Source organism: Anneissia japonica, unplaced genomic scaffold, assembly GCF_011630105.1.
Source record: "Anneissia japonica isolate Jap-2015-1 unplaced genomic scaffold, ASM1163010v1 scaffold750_len1593409_cov174, whole genome shotgun sequence".
In the NCBI taxonomy this organism is placed as follows: Eukaryota; Metazoa; Echinodermata; class Crinoidea; order Comatulida; family Comatulidae; genus Anneissia; species Anneissia japonica.
The window spans coordinates 374,443-396,803 of record NW_022756705.1 but is presented as its reverse complement, the minus strand read 5'-3'; the positions used below and the strand labels follow the sequence as shown (position 1 = coordinate 396,803).

The 22,361-nt window shown below is 33.8% G+C and overlaps 1 protein-coding gene across 2 annotated transcripts in view; it reads right to left on the bottom strand.

The window, feature by feature from the left end:
• Positions 1–5,641: 5,641 nt before the first annotated feature.
• The window catches only part of LOC117124367, a 48,017-nt gene continuing 31,297 nt past the window's right edge, over positions 5,642–22,361 (bottom strand). For both annotated transcript variants that reach the window (XM_033270591.1, XM_033270590.1), the window contains exons 3-4: positions 10,024–10,077; positions 5,642–6,480 (exon numbers count right to left, since the gene is read on the bottom strand). In XM_033270591.1, coding sequence (XP_033126482.1) covers positions 6,355–6,480; positions 10,024–10,077 — 180 coding nt within the window. In that variant the 3' untranslated portion in view covers positions 5,642–6,354. The remainder of the gene's footprint in view (positions 6,481–10,023; positions 10,078–22,361) is intronic.

The following is a 22,361-nucleotide window of genomic DNA, read 5'->3' as shown; positions in this document are numbered from 1 at the left end:
TCGTCAAAAAAAGTTTTATATTCCTGTCACCAGCGGTGGCGTTATCATACGCAGCAAATCTGTATATAGTAGAACCCCTATTAAGGGGACACCTTCGGGACCAAAAAAAGTGTCCCCTTAATAGGGGTGTCCCCTGAATAGGGTACCCTTATTCAGGGGACACTAACCAAAACATGAAATCGTCTTCTTAATAGGAGTTTTTGGCATGTTTTCATAAAACAATGACATACAGTTCTTCATAATTTTATTTTTATTTACATAATTAGTTACAGTAGAATTATAACTAATTTATAGCAATAATTTTCAAGGCAAATACAATTTATTTATAATATGAAATCAGCAGAAATGTAATTTAAAAAACAGTAGTTTTATATGTTCCCAGGCAATACTGTTTCCAGATGAATAAGAATCCTATAAAAGTGCACGAAAAACGAAGAAAAAGAAATCCCAATGGTTAAGGGTCAAAATGGACAAGATTGGTTTATAGGAAGTATACATGTAGTATGCCTTACCGATATTCACTCTAATGGTTTGGGGGAAAAAATTCTGGTTTATTGCTCAAAATTAAAATTTCAAAATTAAATTTTCCATTTCAATTAATTTCAATTTCAATTTTATTCAGAAAACCTCCGGAACAGAGAAGTAAACTAGTAAGCCTACAATAACTTTAAAACAATAGAACATATTTCATTAAAAAGGATACCGTAAGTTATTCATACATATACTAGAATAATTAAAATAAAAACCAAGAAGAAATTGGACACATTCTCAAAATACAAAATTCAATCAAATCAATAAAAGGAGAGAACAGAACACCACTTAAAAAGATACAAGCAAAAAAAAAACAAACCATGAAAATACTTAAACACACCAAACTACTACCAAACATGTGGACCCAATGACCAGGGAAAGAAACTGCGCTTTATAACCGCAAGGCTAGAAGAGGCGCATTATAAATGCCCATACCAGCACCAGTACCAGTATTATTTTACTTGTTTTAAAATTCTTTTTGCAGTTTCAGTTAAAATATTATTATTATTATTTATTATTATTATTATTATTATTATTATTATTATTATTATTATTATTATTATTATTATTATTATTATTATTATTATTATTATTATTATTATTATTATTATTATTATTTATTATTATTATTATTATTATTATTATTCTCGCCATTGACAAACAGGAGTAGAAATGTGATAATAGTTAGAAAGGTGATAAGTTCCTTAATAAGTTGCTCTAAATGTGTCAATATAAAAAGTTAAGTGAATTTTTCTTATTTTAAGACTTTTTTTTGTTGTTGTGATACAATAGAAAAAAAAGTTTCCCCTTAATAGGGGATATTTGACCATTTAGCACAGTCAGAAGGTGTCCCTGTCCCCTTAATAGGGGTTGGCCGCAGTGTTAAAAGATACATCACCCCTCGTTTCACGGAAAAGTGTCCCCTTAATAGAGGTGTCCCCTGAATAGGGGTGTCCCAAAGGAGGGGTTCTAATGTATTATAATAAAGGTCGGCTACTGTACGGTAAAGTACTCGCTAATTGCATACATCATAGGCGGAATCAAGTGGGGGAGTGCAGCCGGCCCGGGTCTTCCCCCACCCTCAGATTTTTCACAATTAAAAAACAAAAATTGCATTTAAATTTTTAGTCTAGAAGTGTCATCTAAAAGTGTCATAGACATATGGCCCGTAAAATGATGGGGCTGAGGTGGACCCTCCATCTGAGTGTAAAATTGACGCGCTCTCGGACGCCCTCTATTTTGCATTCCTGGATTTACCACTGGCATGCATGACCATAGGAATCAATGAAGTCGTAGTAAAAATAACATACAATTGTGTGTGAGAAAAAAAACAAATAAACCCCGAAGGATTTGGTTTTTACAGAAAACAAATCAAACAATAATTCGCTGATGCGACTGAGACAGAGGCAGACGTACGTAAGCAGGATGAATTGTATAAAGCATTTCAAGAACAGAGACAAATCCTGTATTTTTTATATCCACCCAGGATCCTAAAAAATCTACAATAAGCGTATTGGTGACACGTTCTTTCCTTGCAATCATCTAACTTGAATTTGTCGAATAAACTTGTTCACATTCGATGTTCTGAATCTGTTGCCGCCACTAATTTATATTGGTTTGGTTGTGTCACACTGAGAGTTTCATCTTAAAAATCCAAACATTACTCTAGATAGCTAGAGTTTACAATACCAAGGTGTTGTTTCTGTTCGAAAGAAATATTTTTTTGTGAAATCCAATCCTGGTAATGTAAATTTGTGGGGATGATTTTAATACTCTCGTTTACCAAGCTTTAATAATAATGCACGTTTGCTCCGGTTATCGACCATCGGTACTGAATATGTGTAGCTTAGTTGTTAGAACAGACCAATTTCAATAGGAAGTTACTCCATACGATATCGATATTATTATATGTATCCACCCACTCTATACGCAAATACTTACGCGTGTAGCGCTGCACAATAGCTGCTTTTGCGCTAGAAAATATACTCTCGCCCACGTTTTGCTTATCAACTTGTAAAAGATACAATGAACGGATATTGATCGACTGACCATAATCAACATCTCTCATCCGTCATTTTTTCGAAAGATTTGCTATTGCTTTTTTTATGGGTGGTGGGTGTTGTGGGTAGGGGATGGTTAAATTTCAGAAAAACTCCTTTAACAAAAAGGTATAGCGCCACCAATTGTCTGGATAGAGAGAACAAGATCTCTGTATATGCCTGCTTGCATGGATCTGTCTCTTATACACATCTAGATGTGTATAAGAGACAGATATATATATATATATAATTATTAAATAGCTGCTTTTGCATAATATTAATAATACTGCCCTGGTAAAACGGCTCTTCAAGAAGATATTATGCTTGCATGTAGTGTCATTTAATGTTTACAAGTAAATTTGCAAATCAATAGTAGTAGTAGGCCTATCAACCTTTTGGTTCAAATGATTTCGATATTCTTCTCACTGCTCTTAAGGCCAACTCAGACAGCGTCGTACGACGCAGCCCGACGCGATTTGTTGTCGCGTTGGGCCTGTGTGAGTTAAACGCAGACGCGATGGTGTACGTCGGTGGCAGTCGCGTCGTAGAATATTAAACATGTGTAATATTTCTCACGACGGCTTAAGACTGTCCCCGACGATAAATCGGGTCGGGCTGCGTCGGCCGACGCTGTCTGAGTTGGCCTTTAGGTTTAATGATGCTTAGTTTTTTTGTATCATGTACTGATGTAATCTATGTTTGCGCCAGTATTAAATGTTTGTATTTTGTTCATGCCTATTTGGGACGTTCTTTATTGAAACTCGTTAGTAGAATTAAAAGGTTGTCATGTCATTCAACCCACCACCCCACCCAACATTCTACACACAAATAAATGATGAACATTATATAATTCTTACTTTCTTTACTCATTTGAGTCTTGATTGAAACCATGACGCTGCATGACTGAGTCCAAGATATATTTATTTGTATTTAGGCCTATTATTATTTTTGCTTATTATTAACATTATTATCATCAATATCATTGTCATCATCATTGTAGTATAATTATCGTTAATATTATCATCATTATCATCATTATTATTGTCGTTATTATTACCATCAGCGCTATGCCGGAACTCTTCGTGAACATCGATTATAATAATAATAATAATAACAACAACAACAACAACAACAACAACAACAACAACAATAATAATAATAATTATTATTATCAGTATTATTATTAACATTAACAATATTAATATCATTGTCATGATCAATACCACTCTCATTATTCTTATTCTTTTTAGGCCTATTATTATATTTATGAATATTACGGTACTATTATTATATTACTTTTATAAATATAGGCACATACATTACCGTACTAATTATAATTACGCCAGTCTGTTCATGCATTGCACATGTAGAAAATAAGTAATCTAATAGCACAGGTTAACTCTTCAAAAAGATAATAAGAAATGACAACAATCGACACTAACAGAGATTTCAAATTTTATTTATGGGAACATGTCGACACTCGTTGCACACAACCATGTTTAGGTATTCATAATAACGACATTACTGATTAGTCACTAAGCTTTCATAGCAACGTTGCTATGATTGGTCAACAGTAGCGACAATGATGTGATTGTTGATTAAGCGGCAAACCGTCCATCCTCGTTACCAAAAAATGTCATTAGGAATGTTTTTCAATCTTACGAAAACTATAAAAACAACGAATACATCATTTGAAATGTGTTTTGCACATGGTGTACACGAATGGATGTTTCCGACTAAACTTGGCCCTTTGACATTGTTACTAAGGTTCCACAAATCGACAACGTCAACGTACGCAATTCAAACACGTGCTTTTGTGTATGCATATCCCTGACCCTGTTCTAATTGGTCCGGAAAAGTCCATTAAGGGCGCACTACAGATCTGGCCTGTTACTTGTAGGAATCTGACTCCTTGACAATTCCCATAATCTAACTACATTACGATAATATCCCGATCATACACTTTCTCGGCCTGAATCTAAAGCTGATATATACAAAGACATCCGATTTAAGTTGACGAAGATGAGCGATGATTCTCGTAAGCAACAGCAGTAATTTTGTGACAGATATGATTATGGATCGGCTCAAAACTTGCATAATTGGTGACGTAATCGTTTTTGGTAGTGTATTGTTTCCGTAAGGTTAGAAAACTTCCCTAATCCCGTACAATAAGATGACGAACAGCATGAATAAAGTATATGAATGACATTAAATGGAATAACCCACTTTGTATCTGTTATCTTAAGTAATATTTTTGTACAAATTGACACTGCATCTAAAAGGGTCTGGCCTATTAATAGCATGCTTCTACGTCATCCTTTTATGTGGAGAAAATCTTTACGTAATCTTCCTTATAACTATTAAACATCGATTTAATAAAACATAAAATACGCATGTCAATCCCAGGTACCTTTCAAACCCGGTGATTACTTTGGCTATTATTTAAGGCAGAAAAAAAGCAAAAGGTCGATAGATATCCCAAAAATAAATTATTTCAGTATGGGGGCGCTATTACAGCTGAATGCTAGATCTTCTTATCAACAACGTTTTCCTTAAATTCTACATTTGAATAATATTGCTTCCAATAATTCCAAAATTGAAACAATTTCTGGCCAAAAATTTATTCGTTTTGGTTACAGTCACATGCGATTCACTCTTTTAAATGGATGGAATCAGCACAAGACATTCTTAGTTTAACTTACATTATAATGATGGTGTCTTTTCAATGTTGACGTCAATTAAGAAAACTTTATACGGACATTTATCCGTTTATCCCTACAGGGCGACGGACGTTAAAAACGAAAAATGTATTAGAGTCACATGGCACTGCTGCGTGATACTGCCAGGGCAGTATTATTAATATTATGCAAAAGCAGCTATTTAATAATTATATATATATATATATCTGTCTCTTATACACATCTAGATGTGTATAAGAGACAGGACTACAGGAGTAGCCGAAATATTCGCCTAATAAATTTTAGTGTTTCTAAAGTCAACATTTTACGTATTTGAGTTTCTTTACTGTTACGTTATATTATATTCTACATATGTTTCGAAACACACGTGGACACGCCTTCTTCATGTATTATGTATATCTATATATATACACACACATATATATATATATATATTTATATTATATATATACATATATATTGGCTTTATATGTATTATATATATATTTATATAAGTGTAACAATTAGTTGCTTCCGATTGGATTGAAATTCCAAACAAAACCCTTGTTTTCGCACTTCTAGAGTCCTCTTCTTAAACGTTCATTCTTAAATAAATAATTATAGCATTACCGCAAATCGCAACATGTGTGTAGAATCTTTTACAAACAATTATCAGAAAAGTTGAATAAAAAAATATTACAGGACAAATAATAGGCAGGTAATTGATAGATAAAATATAGATATCCATTTGTGATACCGAAACAAATTTCCTTAATAAATTCCAAAAATACATCACGGATGATCAATCAATCGAGATCAAGAAATCCACAAACGTGTTGGTAAGATTATTCTCATTTTCTTCATGCAATAAAGGCACTTCAGCTTTCAGCCACACTGCCATTACAACAACTGCATTTTGTTTCACACAAACATAATGGTTTTCCAAAGAATGTTTTTAATCCAAGAAAAAACAACGTAAATGATGTCAACGGAATGTGGTGGACAATCAAATCGAATCCTTGAGTATTCAAGGTGCTAAGCCCAGTAGGGTCGAAGTTGAAATTGTCTTTACCATCTGCCACCTATAACCACCCGCCACACCTCGGTTACCCTTCGTACCACCGTGGATTAACACCTGAATGATATTCGTCATTCGTTACGTCGCCAGAGATGTTTGTCTGTATATAATCTCCCTCATTATCGTACATCATTTTCTCGGCATATTCTTTTAACTGCAACAAAAATGACAAAAGGTAAAATAGACATGCATTTATATATTATCTTATTAAATTTGTACAAATACATATGTGTGTGTGTGTATATGGGGGTGTAGGAAATCTGCAGTATCAAGACATTATCCGATTTAGGAGATTTTTTCACAAAATGACATCACAATTATCTCAATGCTTGGATTCTTTAATGCTCGTTGAATTTGAAAGATCTAACCATCCTGCGACTGAATGTAACCACCGCGACAATGCTGCACGTGTATGACGTCACTGTTGAAAAACGAAACCAGCTTTGATGAAGGTTATCTAAAATAATTATATTCACATTTTGGTATTCTTAATTTAAACATAATAACTGTCTGTGCTGATGAAAATATAATAATGAATCCAATAGTTAAATTGATTATTTCGTATATTAATTGAGCTAATTTATTGACTTTAAATTGAAAGTTGGAACCAGAAAATCTTCAGCTTTACAGAGTTTATCGGGGCGGTAGTTTTAACTAATGAGGCTTACCATCTCCTAGTTCAAGTACTGACATAAATTATTAGTAGGCCGACCAATATTGGAATGGGGTAAATGATGCAAATAAACGGAAATAAGGTCAAATGTGAACATTCATGTTAATTGTATAGTATTATATTGTACTTTCGTATAAATTGACTGTGTACGGTACTATTACCGTTATATCCACAATTATGAAACTAATTCTAAATTTAATTTAATTTTCTCCAATATCTATAGCTAGGCCTAAATATTATATAACCTCAGGGACCTAAACACTATCTATGAGTCTCTTTAACACCGTTCGTATTGTGACATAACACTTTGCAATATGCTCTTTGCGTTCTATTTATTTCCCTCTTGAGCAATATGGCGATGTTTATGTTTGAAGAAAATACGTATTATTAAATAATATATTATTACTAGTATAGTTATTAGAGCATGAACGTAACCTTTGGGTTCATTTTTTTAAAAGTTTAATCATTCACGTAAATTTTAGTTTACTTCTTGGGTTTTTTACTTTCCGTTCACATTACTTTATCTCTAGCTTCGAGAGAACTTGTATTTTTCAGGTGATCTTTTTTCAAATGCCCGTACAACTGTAATCTCCTGCATTTGAATTGTCGACTTACTGGCTCTTGCTTAGCTATTCTGTATAATTAGTGTATATATAATCAGTTAATTGGTTATCGTCAGTGCGGATATGCAATAAAAACCTTCAATATTACATGAAATGCATTAAGAAATATAGATATTAAGTCGTTCAATAGCAGCACGGCAATATGACAACATATTAAAACGAGAGTGGTGTAACCATTCTGAGCGTCATCCGCGCTCAAGTATAAACCACTTTGCTAGTTTTAGTAATACACTCGTCTCTAAACTGATACAGAATTACAATTTACAAGTTTACTCGTTTCTCCATTAATTCGTTATAATGAGAACAGAAAGTAGAATTGATCTATAATTTGTTCTTTTGTAGATACCACCATGTTGGTAGGTTAGTATCTACTTTAGGATGTCCTTTAAAAGTAGGCCTAACGTAAATTTTACTTCCAAAAAAAATATTTCACTACAAGTGGGAATTCATGCAAACGCTTATTGGATGCTACTACGTGAGACTGGATATTCCATTGAAGAAGCTTTCAGCAAATGCTTTATTTATGGAGAACAGCGTTACACGTGATTGATCGCCAAGCAATAGCTTGGGATTATTTCATAATATTGAAATATATGTTATTGTTTTCCCGAGTTATAGTACTTCAGAATTTCACTGCTTTCCAAATTCAATTATGGAAAGCCTCTCAGCTGCCATGGCTTAATCGGGCAATTAATACCACATTATCTATCTTTTCTTGGCTTGAAAGTTCACACTGATTTCACCACTATGACCACATTGACCCACACAGCTCAACTCTATCATCAACTTGTAAGCGCGCTGACGGCGTGTAATTCACGTTAGATTCGCGACTTTTCTTTTTTCAACGCATTGTTGACATTTTATTCACGCACTTGTATAGGTATACTTTTTTAGGCAAATACTTAAATCATTCTTATTTGATAATACCTACTTTTCATCCAGTCTCCATTTTATTTTCACATTTCCTTATTTCTTTTTCCCTATAAAGTTCTTTTATATTTAAAAAATTGTTCTGATTTAGTTTTTTAAAATTTTTTTTTTATTGTCCATGAAAGTGTCCAGCAACAGTGACCATTGACCGTCCACTGCGACTTTCTAGAGTTGTTGCTACGCTTAAAAAAATTCTGTAACATTGGAATTGAATCCAGAACCCTAGAATTGGAAGGCAAACATATTAGACACCAAGCCACAGCTCATTTTTAAATGTCTAGATTTTATCAATTTTAACCAACTTTATAGTAACTCTTGCATGTTCATGGATTTGGTGATGAAGTAGCACGCCACCTATTGTCGAAGTATTCATTAAATAATACCGTAACCACTAATACGCATTTTCATACGGTCAGAAGAGTCTGCGAATCGTTAATTAATTAATAAATCCCAAGTCACAGCAAACTGTCGGTGATAGTAACATCAAAGTAAGAAAACAAGACATAATGTCAGAGATATTTAACTTTGTATATCATTTTGATTTTTAGGGGGAAACCCTTGATTCGAATCCTATTTTCATTTTGATTGTTTTTATTACTATCTAGTGCGGTTTTTTTACTCATCAACTACTTTAAGTGGCGCATTTCATTTTCATTGAACTACAATACGGAATTTTTATCAATCAATGTTTCCGACAAAACAAGTGTTGTACTTAATTATTATTGCAGAAAGTACAAAAAAGTGCAACGTTTCCATTCGGAATGCTAGGCACGTGGAGTAGAAGTCAGGTTTCTAGTACAAATTAATAAATCACGAACTTATATTATTCATATAGGATATCAACATCAGTAACATTAAAAATAATCATTAATAACAACGACTTCATCTATTATAATTATACTCCATATGGCAGTAATAATAAAGGCCTAATTTTCGTATTACAAGCTCTACACTTTCTTTTAGAACGTAAGCGCAAGGGCACGCAGACATCTTGTGACGTCACGTTGTCAGACATTACCTGTCTTTCGCCTGATTGATTCGGAAGTTAAAGGATGAGACGGTTAATAAACTGTCACTAAACTCGTCCCATCAAAATATAATTGCTTGTTCAAGTGACAGATTAAAAACATCTCGGTGTACGCTTACCAAGTCCCTATGGTTACTTGAAATGTAAATATGTTTTTATGTTTATAAGTAAATGTGCGCGTATATTATGACATAGAGGATGTGGATATTAGAATGATACTTTTTCAGTTGCAAATATTAAAATCTAGAGGCAACATTGAAAAAGTCAATGCAAAATTTTAGTACCGTCACTGCAATTAACAAAAATGTCACGGCTATATAGCTAAGAAGTCATAGGTAACTATAGACCATCGTATAGATATCGTTAAACTAACAATTTCGCTATACGTCTTAATGGCATAATGCTGCCGAGTGCGTAGTATAATAAAAAATATAATATACTTACCAATTTTGCTAGAAATCGAGCGCTTTCTGCTCGCCGGACGTTAATCATTGCTTCCTGAGGAGCAAGTAAAGATTTCAAATTGTTAAGATATGCCTTAGGTATATGTGAACTTTAAAGAGGGTATCTTACGACGAGCGGTCAATTAATCAATCATTCATTTAAACAATCATCCAATCATTTCAACTAAATAAGCCATACCGGTACTTTACATAACTACTGTTCGCTATACTACTCGTTCGCGAGAACATGTTTAAATTAAACCACAGAATGATAATATTTAGCCAACTTTGTATTACTGTGGCCTACTTATACAAAAGGGCAATTTAAAACCGCGTACTCACTGCGCCTGAGACGGTCGTCGGCCGACGCGATCCTATGTAGGGAACGCAACGCCACGACGCGCGCGTAACGCATCGTTTTTTTTTACTGACGGATCGTTTTCAATGACGACCCGTTCAGACTCAGCTGCCAACGACAAGCAGCAGACGGTGTCGCGTCGTGTATCGCTCACAGGGAGCGGAGTGGGATTCATCGTACGACGCAGTGTCGGAGTGGCCGGCTTTACTTAGCGTGCGCGTCATTCAAAACACCCCTAATACTTTATTTATATTTCTATTCTGAAAATAATGATTAAACTATAAGTACGATGTAGGCCTATTTTTGGGTTGGTATAAGTTTTAGCTATAATAATGGCTCCGCAATCGAGAACAAGCAGGCTGATAATGGGGTTACTTTGATGTTTCAGAGGTTGTTTCTGAGCCTGTTCTCAAATGCAACTTCTAGAGGTTATGGCTGGTCGTAGGACAGTTTAGTGTATGTATTAAGTACACACACCCAATTCCTGAACACAGCCCTACTTACTATCAAGTTTGGTATTGCAAATTTCACATATGTTTTAAGTTTGTCAAGCACAGTAATACATCATTGATTTTTAAAGTAAGTATAAGTTATTATACTGTAGTAGGCATATTCAGCTCAGTAGTTGATTGTATAACTGTTATAATTGTGTTTTTGTTTGGCAAACAAAGAAAAAGAATATTATGCATTATTAGTATTATAATTGTGTAAGAGGCAATATAAGGCATCTTAAAACAAGTATCATCTTCGTAACTAGATATTCAATTTATGTGCAGCTGTTATCAAGTTATGTACATGTGTAAGTTTACACCACCCCAAACACAATATTAAGTGACAATTCGACGTGACAATCATTTCAGTGAGCTCACATTCATGTATTACGAGGTCTCCCTCTCATCTTATGTGACTGGTATGTAACGATTTAGGCCTACGTATTAAGTATGATTAATTAAAAATATTCAAATTGTATATTATGAAATTAGCCAAAAAAAAAAAAAAAAAATCAGAAATGTAATGCGAACTTGCTATGATTTGATACACTGTTAAACTATAGCAGCACTCACAAATCTGCCGTGTGCCTGAATATACGCAGTTCGTTTATGGGCGAGACGGGCGATTCCATTATTTGATATGCTCGCGAGGGGTAAATCTCAATTTTTTTTAAAAATCCGAATTCATGTGACCTTAACCTACTTTTGTTGACCTTTTATTTCGAAAATTAAATCATTTCCATAATGATCGATGGTTTAGCTTTTGCGTGATCTTAACAAAAAAGACAAACTTAGCCTAACAACGATAAATACATGAACTTCTCGGCCGAAGTAAATAATGTTAAACGTCATCGGTCATGAAAAATGTAAAGTTTTAGCGATCTACTTTTTAGGACAAGGAAGGAGGCATACGACATTGATTGAATCTCGGACAATATAGAACAGAATGCAACTCGATATCCACCTGGGATTTGCTATTTTGTAAGTGATACCGGAAACTTAATATGATATATTACTGTTTATGTATAAATTGCGTGTTAAATCTACGTAATTAACTGACACTTTATGTGATTTATAATATTATCTTTGAAATTTATTTTTTAGGTAAGCAATTTTTTTCTGAACGGTCATCAACTGCAAGATAAACTGCGCCTGTCGATGGGTGCTTCAGCTAATCTTACTTTTTATGGTGAGGAAACATACACATACAACACAGTGGGTGATTATGAAAATATGATGATGATTATGATTATTATTATTATTATGATTATTATTATTTTTGTTGTCTTTCTTACTGGTATTGTTGATTTTTTTTATTATTATATTATTTTCATGAATATTGCCGTTTATCATTTACCTTCAAAATTATTTTCAATTGCATCACTTATTCTTATAATACATTTTAATTATCCACAAAAGTAAATTGTGATTGCATTCTAGATTCTCTAAAATTAATTTTGTATTGCTCTCTGTATATGAACCTCTCATGTATTTTATGTGATATATCACTTAAGCCTACGATTAACAAAACTAATCCCCACTTGATTACATCCACGTCATTGAAACACCAAAACATTCGATGATATCAATCCCCGGAGGAATGGAAGACTGTATTTAACATAGCTATAGACATTAATGTAATGTTATCACAGTCAGTTTTATTTAAATAACCGTTTAACGATCGACTGGCTTATGTGGAATATCACATGGTTAATAATTAAATCTAAGATTATTTTCTGAGATGTAAATAATGATGAAGGTTTTTGAACTTCTAAACGACGATTCTCTTGTTTTATTCATGCACGTATGTTTATTCTACGTAATGCGTCATATAAACTCATATAAATGTTACGATTTATGTAAATGCGTCTAGTCTCTTTAAATTACATTCATGTTACAACATTAAAGAGGTTCTGTCGTGATTTCATACAATTCTAACAACCAGTGAACATGTGTATGTTTAAAGGCGTCTATGCGCTGCATAAACCTTGGATAAATGAGACTATGTTCACACACGGCAGCTAACGGTTAGCAGGATCCGGAGTACAAACACACGAGCTCACCCGTGTGTTCATACAAGAAAAGCCCCGATCCAAATACCAAGAAGATGATGATCGGATCACTGGCCAATAGAAATATGGAAATTGGAAATGCGTAAGCTTTATATTCCATGCCCAGGCCTCCGCTCTCTGCAACCCTACTACAAAACCTTTCTGATCTAGCTCTATATCATGATGAGCTGACTCGATTGCATTAGTTTTATAAACTGTTACCACATATCAGCATAAGTTCAACCGTCAGGATCACCATCTTTTTTCCATACTCACACAAGATCTCTGATATTTGAACAAACATAAAGTCTTTAATACGTACCCCTGAGAATACAAGAAGTGAATTATCCACTAGCATCTAGGAAACACATTTTCCCGGGCCCCACCCCCTATAAGTAATATAACATCCCCCCACCAAACAAGGCTAAAGTGGGAATGTGCAAACTAAGGTTGAATTAGTAACGATATTTACAAATAATGAAGATGCGGGGCCATATTCATGGCTAGTGAGATTTTTCCAGACAACACAATAGTTCGCCCCTAATTCGATCATGCGGCTATTAACTGATATCCAACTAGTGTTAATGGGAATTAACAGTTAATCGTATAAACCACTGAATTAAACCACTCAAGAGCAAAACAACAAAAACAACACACCCTTCCACGACAACTGATATCTTAATTAATCGGTTTATTAACTGCCTTTATCACTGCTGTATATTGAAGTAACTTTTGCAGTACTTCCAGCGGATGGCGAAGGCGTACGACGCTTACGCAACGTACGCAGAGGTCAGGATGTGATTGACGTTTTAAATATAGGCCTAGATTGGGAATAAAAATAGAAAAACTTTTATTAATAGTGTATTAATGGAGAATAGTACGAATAATTTTCATATCATTTACAGGAATTTTAAAGCATTTTTAAATCCACTTGTCGTCAAACATAATCTGTTAATAAACCTCGTGATTTTCCTTCCACTATAATGATGATTAATAACTTTAATGATTGGAAATACGAATTGAATCCTTTCAACTTGTTATATATAACTAATAGTCTTATGATATTATTGATTGCTTGTTTTTTATTTCTATTTTAAATAATGTACCGTAATGTTTCTAATTTTACTGAACATCGGCCTAGCTGGAAGTGACACCCTCTACACAGATTGTTGAAGGAGATAAATAAAAATATAAATAAGGTAATTTCTGACTAGATAACTTTGGTAAACTTGCTGCAACGTCGTGTTAGTTCACAACGTTCGCAAATGTTGTAAATAACGTTTTTTGTTTGCTGTGTTAGGATAGCACTATCATTCGTAATGCGAGAGGCATATTGCATCATAATAGCTGGAGTTTGATAGGAATATGGAAAATGTTATTGCTAACAATGTGTGATGGTTTTAAAGGAGAAGTTTATCCTAAATCGTAAACCTGCGCATTACAATGGCCTGTCGCTAAACCGGGAAGGAGCGACGCACCTGCGACGTCATCAAAAATCTAGTTGAGAGTGTCTACGTAACGAACATGCACGATATTCGTGATTTCAAAAATTGGATATTATGTAACTGAGTATGCAAAATCAGTACTCAAATTATATGAAATTGGTAAACCTCCCCTTCAAGATTCTTAACAGATACTTGAACTATGTTTAATGACTAGCGATTTTGGCGGCCTTCGGCTGGCCCTGTCTTAGCGTGGCTTCACACCTGATAATGGTTTTGGAGTTGGAGAAATGTATTTGATTAATTCAGTGTTTAATTTAGAAAAACGTAGTTTTACATGCTGTCATATGGATATTAATAGTACTGATAATAATATACATAGGTCACAAGCAATAACAACAGCAACAATAATACTAATAATAGTATCAATAACAGTTCCATATACTGTACAGCATGATTTGTTACAACACTTTTAATTCATAGTCAATTGAGTTTAACATTCAACTTGTCTTGATTGAATAAAATGTTAAATGATAGTCAATTGAGTTCCACTTTCAAAATTTCTTTCTAGATTATTAACAAGGTCACGATAGAGTTAAAGCTATATCCATTCAGGTAATACAAAAGAATAAAGTACAGCGATAGAATAGTGTAATCATTCTTAATACATATTCAACCCCAAAAAGGATAAACCCATCATCAGAAGCTAAGCCTAAGTGGACTATTAAGGCATAGTTGTCCAGAGGCCAACTAGCGCACAATCTCGGCAAATTCACTGCGGCTTTGAGGGATTTCAAGAGATCATACTCACACAGTTCAATTCTCCATTTTTGGACAAAGCTGCGCTCTTTCGAAATAAATTAACATTCCGCAACTTGATGTAACATAACTTGTACATTGTTCATTTTCTCTCTGGGTCATACGACCATTTATTTTATATCGGTACAATATAAAGACGATGTACCAAATCAAAATAATAATATCTTTCATCGATGTTTTGGCATTTGGTTATTGCTCTTTATATAGATTATAACGTTAAAGTTATTATGCCTTCTATATACTTATTAATTTAGAAAAGAATAAGATAACAACACTGTCATCGTGTCAGGTAACAACCTCATCTTGAATACTGTGAAAACACTGATAGTATGTTTGCCAATTAGCATCCTAATTATTACCCTAGAGGGTTTTACAATGGAACATGATGTGAACGTGTGTTTATATTTCCGTTTTCCTGGAATATTAATTTTTTTAAAGGCGTTGACGGTTTATGATATCATTATAATGGCTTCCGTAACACGGTTTTGTGGAATGAAATGGAATAAGGCCACGCTCATGGATCTGAATAGGCCTACAGTTAATTATATATAATTCCACTACCAATATTTTGTAATTTGGTATGTTGTTTCCACTAAAGCAAGCTTAGCTCGCTCTCGTATCATATTCTCTAATAGAAAGCTCAACTTTAGTCATATTGACAAAATTTAAACTCTCTGCTTAGACACATTTTGACTGACAGCATTTTTGTAAAAATCAACAATATTCCAGTTGCAGCAGTTGGCCCGATGGGCGTGCCATTAATTTGAAGATGATGATACTGACATTGACAATGATAACTGTTATAGTTTCATCTATCTGTAGTATTTAACAGTTAATGAAAATTGAATTTTTAATGTAAATTATGCATTGACTTAAACAGCTGAGAACGTTATAAAGGGATATTACTTTCTAATCTATCTTAAAATAAACGAATGAGGGCGTTATTTCGACAAACGGTCCAAGAGGATGTCAAAAGAGAATACATCATTTCAGCCTGCCATTGAAGCTTATTTAAGCATGATTAGCTCCGTATGTTTCTATATGAGGAGAAGGAACACCATATTAGACCAAAAAGTTGTCTCTAGTATGGTAATACAGTGTCCCTATTTAAGATACAATAGCCAAAAACGTGAAAAATGCGTTGGCACATAGTGAAAACATGAAGAAAGTTGTTACAATTTTAGTTTAATTGACAAGTTACAAAATAATTTATCAACTTTTAACAATTTCAATACAAATAAAATACATTTGACACAAAATGAAAATGAGATGAATAGAGTAGGACAAATGATCAGGATACAGGTTTTAAGGTTATGTATTGTAATCACATAGAAAGTATTTCTCACAGAAACAAAGAAAAATCAATCAGAGCTAATAAGGGCCAAAATTGACAACAGATTTACAAAAAGAATGTCTTTAAATGCACACTGAACTAATATCGTCATTTGAGTCAATAACATTTGATGCGATAGCAGGTTTAGCATTCACTTAATAGAATTGGTTGAATTTGGGTATATTGACCCAAGAAGTCTTCCCCAGTCTCCTTAATACAGAGGTGAGCTATATGGGGGTTTGCCGTAGTGTTAAATGTATTTCCCGTCGTTGATGAAGGGGTACAACTGTACACTATATCTGGCAATTTATTAACATTCACCATTGATTACAACTCGAAGAAAATTCAATATTGCCTCTCGCGCTACCTCTGCTTTCCTTGTCGAAGTGTCAGTAATGGATTTTAGATCAATTACAGCAGAGAATAGAAAAAAAAAATAAAATGTTTAGACCGTGGAGCCAAATGGCATAATATGAGTAAAAACAATTACCAAAGGAATAAGAAGGTCAGTTGCATCTACAGGCCTCAGAACAAGACGTAAACGCAGAAAAAATAGAAGGACGCGTGTCACCTCGAAGGTACGCGTCAATTCGGTACGAAGTGCGTTAGTCATAAAACATTTCTCTTTGTTTTTTTTTTTATTCTAATACAAATTAGTAGGTTAAGAAATAAAAATGACGAGATAAAAAAAAACCGGACTGCTGGCAAAAAATATATAATAATAATGAGATTAAGGAACATAAGGGACAAGAAATATAGTAGGCCTAATTGCTTCCATATACGGTACAAGTGAAAATAATAAAGAGGAATAAAATATAAAACGAGATAGAGAAAATTAAAAAACAAAAAAGGAACGTTGAAAATTAGTTACATAATTATAATTATAATTAGCAATTAATTAATCTAGAACACACATATGGTATTTTTTATGTGGCACAGACCAGCCAAGCCAGTCAATCCTTGCAAAAATCGATTATTAGTTACTGTATTAATAGAGTTAAAAAGTAAAATACAATTTTTTAAAATGGTGAAAGAATCATTTAAATCTAACGTTTCGTTGCGAAGTTACAGGGCTTTAAACATACAGCTGTTCAAATAGCATTATTTGAGAAATCAGCCTCCAAAGTTTATGATTTTGAGGAATTCTCAGGTAGAGACCATCACCAAATCATTAAAAAAAAATCTTTTAACGAAAATGGGGATAATAATAACAACATACAATTATGTAATGTATAAGGGTTATTGCAATAAAAAAGATTTCAAAACTGTTGACATTCCAACATGTTTTACCAATATCTCGGAAACATGATTTGAGATTAGTGATTGTTTGGCTTGCCTTCATCACTATTTATAATGTAGACGAGACTTTGTCATTCGTAATTTGGTATCATGTATTGTTTCAGTGACTAATATCTGTTTGTACCTTGCCGTCTTTATGAAAAGTAAATAACACGTCATCAGAATTAATCAATGGTAGCCTACCTGGACTAAATGCGTTGTGAACCTATGTACTTCCAGTCTTTACATAATAGAGCAATGCGTCAGACGCACTAATCACCTTTGTTCAGACTACCTCTAGTATACTATAACAAATTAATTGTTTTGACTTCACTGAAGAGGACTGAGAAAATAATAGGCCTATATATTATATATATTCTGTGAAACTGCTGACGATTATGTACTGGTATGACTATACCACCTGTCCTCGTCATGTATTAATAGTACTCGTACCATTAATCGTCTTTGACACGCATTTAGATTTGTTTTCCTTGTGCATAATAGATGGCAACGGATCTCCTATTCGTTTATATACGCATTAATCGCGAGACGAAGCGAAAAATGAAGTTAGTTTAGAGCGGATACGGTGCCCCGCAGGAATAGCGCCTTATCACCTGGTTGAATGTCCGTCTATTGCAAATCATTTATCAGACGTGTTAAAGCCTAGCCTACTGTTTAGCCATCCAAATCTGACGAATTAAGGTGCGACGTCTATTCTAGTAAAAATGAATTAATTAACTGGAGGTGCCGATGTGACTTCCAAGCATAGGTCCTACGTGGTTAGTGTTCATTTTACTAATGTATCGCTGAAATCTCTGAGAACGTTTGGGATTTGTTGGTTTCAGAGATACCGTTTCCCAAATATTCAACGCACTTTGCCGTCCTCTTATTGAATATAGTGCCTCAAGAGCAAAATAGAATAGCTATAAATAAACCATTTAGACGCGTTACACAATTTATAGGTTTTATGATAGCTTGAATCCTAAACTGGTACGGTACCGTATGGCTATGCAATTCTAAATTATCATTTGTGTAATTTTAATACAATTATTTGACTTTAACTAATGTTATTGCCTGATCAATAATGTCTCTCACTTTCAAAATGTATTTTCTTACGTAATTTTAGTGTTCAATTGCAACTAGTTAGGACTAGTTTGCTTTTAGGTAGGCCTACCTAGGTGTACGTTTGTGAGGTTTTATGTCGTATTTTATCTGGAACTTATCTGGAAAAAAAAGACACAATCAAAATGCATAGCATGGGTTTGAACCCCCGACCACAGATTGAGAGCCGAAAATGCAACCGGCCATCCACTCTCTCCAGAAAGATACAGTAACTAATAATGTTGAATGTTTCTGTGTTTTATGTAATGTTTCTAGGAATATAGTTGGAAAAGAAACGCTAAATCTTCGACGCTGTAAAAACAGGGTCGAAGATTTAGACAAAGGTTATATGCAAAAGTTACCGTATTCCGCTTTTAAAGGTAAACGTGTTTAGGTCTGTTATATGATTGTACGAGAGGAAGAGTCTTGGGAAAGGGATACATCTGCGCCCATACCATTAGTTCTCTGTAGAGTGGAAGCATGACACTAGCCTTTATAGCGAGAGGTTGCAGTTCAAATCCTACCAGGAACACCTTTTCATTCAACTGAAAAGGTAACGGTAACTTTACTTTTCGTTGTTGTCATTGTCATTGATAAAGGTCATCTTGCTGTATAGGCCTATAAAGCTTACTTGATAATTACTATTATTTCTTTATTATTGGTCCAATTTAACCACCTTATATTACAACTAAGCTATATAAAATACTGTAGGCCTACTATAAACTGCGTATACATATTCGAATTCAAGTCATCGTCTGAACTTATTTGAACCCTGTCAGATGATAATGTCTATCATTACATCATTGCCGCTTTGATAGTTAGTGTAGAACTCATTATTGCCACTGTGTGCCATTTTTAGATTAAATCAAATTCGCGCTAACAACCTCGCTCGAAATAATAGTCAATTACAGCTCGACTTTAAGATACACACTGTTTAGATAAGACTGACAGAATAACAGTTAGACAATGAATGTATTAGCTAAACAGTTCAACTGTTCACGATATTCATGTATATAAGGGGACAGATGTTTCATACACTATATCGACAAGAATCTATTAATCCAGATCTATAATATTTATATTAACAATAATAACAATAATAATAAATAATAATAATAATAATAATAATAATAAATAACAATAATAAATAATAATAATAATAATAATAATAATAATAGTAATAACAATAATAATAATAATATACGATAATAATAATAATAACATAACAATAAAAAAATAACGGTATATATTAATAATAATGTCAGTAATAATAATTATGTAGGCCTACAGAAAAAAAAATGAGACGACTTATATAGGCCCATTGTGTCAAGCAGAGTTGTGGCCCCGGGTGTGGCAAAGGATGACGGGGGGCTTGGCTTGTCCGACGAGGGTGGTGGGAACAAACAGGTATTTTGGTAACTAAAGATATCAAGTGTACCTCAAATTTTCGGTCGCCTGGAAATGATAAAAGAACGGTCATTACAGTGCAGTAGTGCTTTGCAAATGTCAATAGAGGGCGGGAATTTTTAGGAGGTCATTTTTTATAACTTCAGTGGACATTAAATCACAAAAAAATTAACGTTGTAGAATTTTCATATGTCTAAATATAGCCTATACCATTTAAAGGCTGCGAAAAATAAATCAACAAACTGTTCCTTTATCTATGAAGTGGAAAATACCGTTCAGTTAGCACATGCTAGCACTTTTGAAGAGATTTAAAACTAAAAAAAAAATTAACTGATGGAAATTATTCCAATGGTTCAAAGGTACAGTTAAATATCGAATAGAATCCCAATGGGCTTAATCTCAAGAAGACCCAACCTCCCCCAACCCCCTCCCAAGGAAAAAATAGCCTCGAAAAGAGTAATAAGCCAATTCGTAGTTAGAAATGTACATGCTCATAGCAAGGTTTATCGACAACACACAATACACACAACATAGGTTTATGTTGATTGACCTGGATTTACCTTGGATACGAACATACGCAGTTCTAATTACGAATTAGCTTATAATTAAACTTTTTCATTTTTTATCGTTTAACGTCTGTAAAAACAGAATAATTTTGATCAGTGTGTCATTCAAAATTATATGGTCTTGGTCTTTTATGGTTTTTAATTTTGAGATTTTTTCGGGGTTCCTTTATGAAAGAACCATCGCTAAAAACCAATTTAATTGTGACTGGCAATTAATTAAACGTTTTTCTTTTTTTAATGTCTGTAAATCTCTAAAGACTGAATAATTTCGATCTCTCTGTGTCATTTATAGTTATACCATGGTTATACGATACTTCTTTTTATATAATTCTTGAGATTTTTTCGTGTTACCTTTATGAAACAACCATTGTTGGAAACCAATTAAATATTGGCTAGCAATTAAGATTTTCATCTTTAAAGTCTGTAAAACTAAATAATTTCGTGTCATTTAAAGCATGGTAAAGATAAAGGCATGAAAGATAAAGATAAGAGAATAACTCGCAGCGTCAGGGGTGTAATTCGTGACTTAGCTAGCCTCCGCCATAATGAAGGCGCTTAGTAGCTACCTGTTCACATGATTCCACAACAACAGGGGCTGAAATGAACGACAGCATCGGAGTAACCCCATACTCCTTCCGAAAGATGCAATGGATGTGTTTAAAGTGCATAAGAGCGCATGTATACAATGAATCTCCAATTTAAGTCCTCATCCTAAATAATAATGTAGGCCTATTGTTGTAGATTATTACTGAAAATCGCATCAACTTTGATGATGTACCTAAGTTATCAGGATAGGGTACCGTTTTCAAATCTAGATCACCGTTTGTAAAACTAAAGCAGGTTAAACTGAACCCGTCTTTGAATACTATCTGTCCCGTGATACATCACCCAGGGGTGGGGTACCGGCCTTACCGCAACTTGGCTCGCCAATATAGTCTGCCGTAAATCATCTTCATTAAACATTTTTAAGAGTCAGTTCAAGAGTTTTCTCCTTGAAAGGTCACAAGGGTCCATGGCAGACTTGTTTCCCAATATTTTGTTGTATAATTATTAATTTTTTTTACACATTTTGATGTTTTCTATTGTTATATTGTTATTTTGATGTTATGTTAGGCGCTTTGAAAAAAGCGCCATATAAATGAAATAAAGAAAAGAAAAAAACGAACCAACTTAGAAAACCAATTGAATTCACAGTAGACAGTACAAAGCCCAAACACTGATACTGTATATCATTACACTTGTTTCATTAAGTTATGTCTTCGTTTATTTAATGTTTTACACAGCCATATTTGCTCAATGTATACATGTATTAGTAGCTTAGGTACATCAAAGCCGATTCGATTTTAATAATAATACTACAGGCCAGTGGCGTATCTAGGACTCTTCAAATAGGGGGAGGCTGATGGGGGCGGAAGGTGAGGCGGGGGATCGATAATTAGGTGAGGGGAATTAGCTCGAGGAATATGGGGATTTAAGGTGACTTTTAACTACTT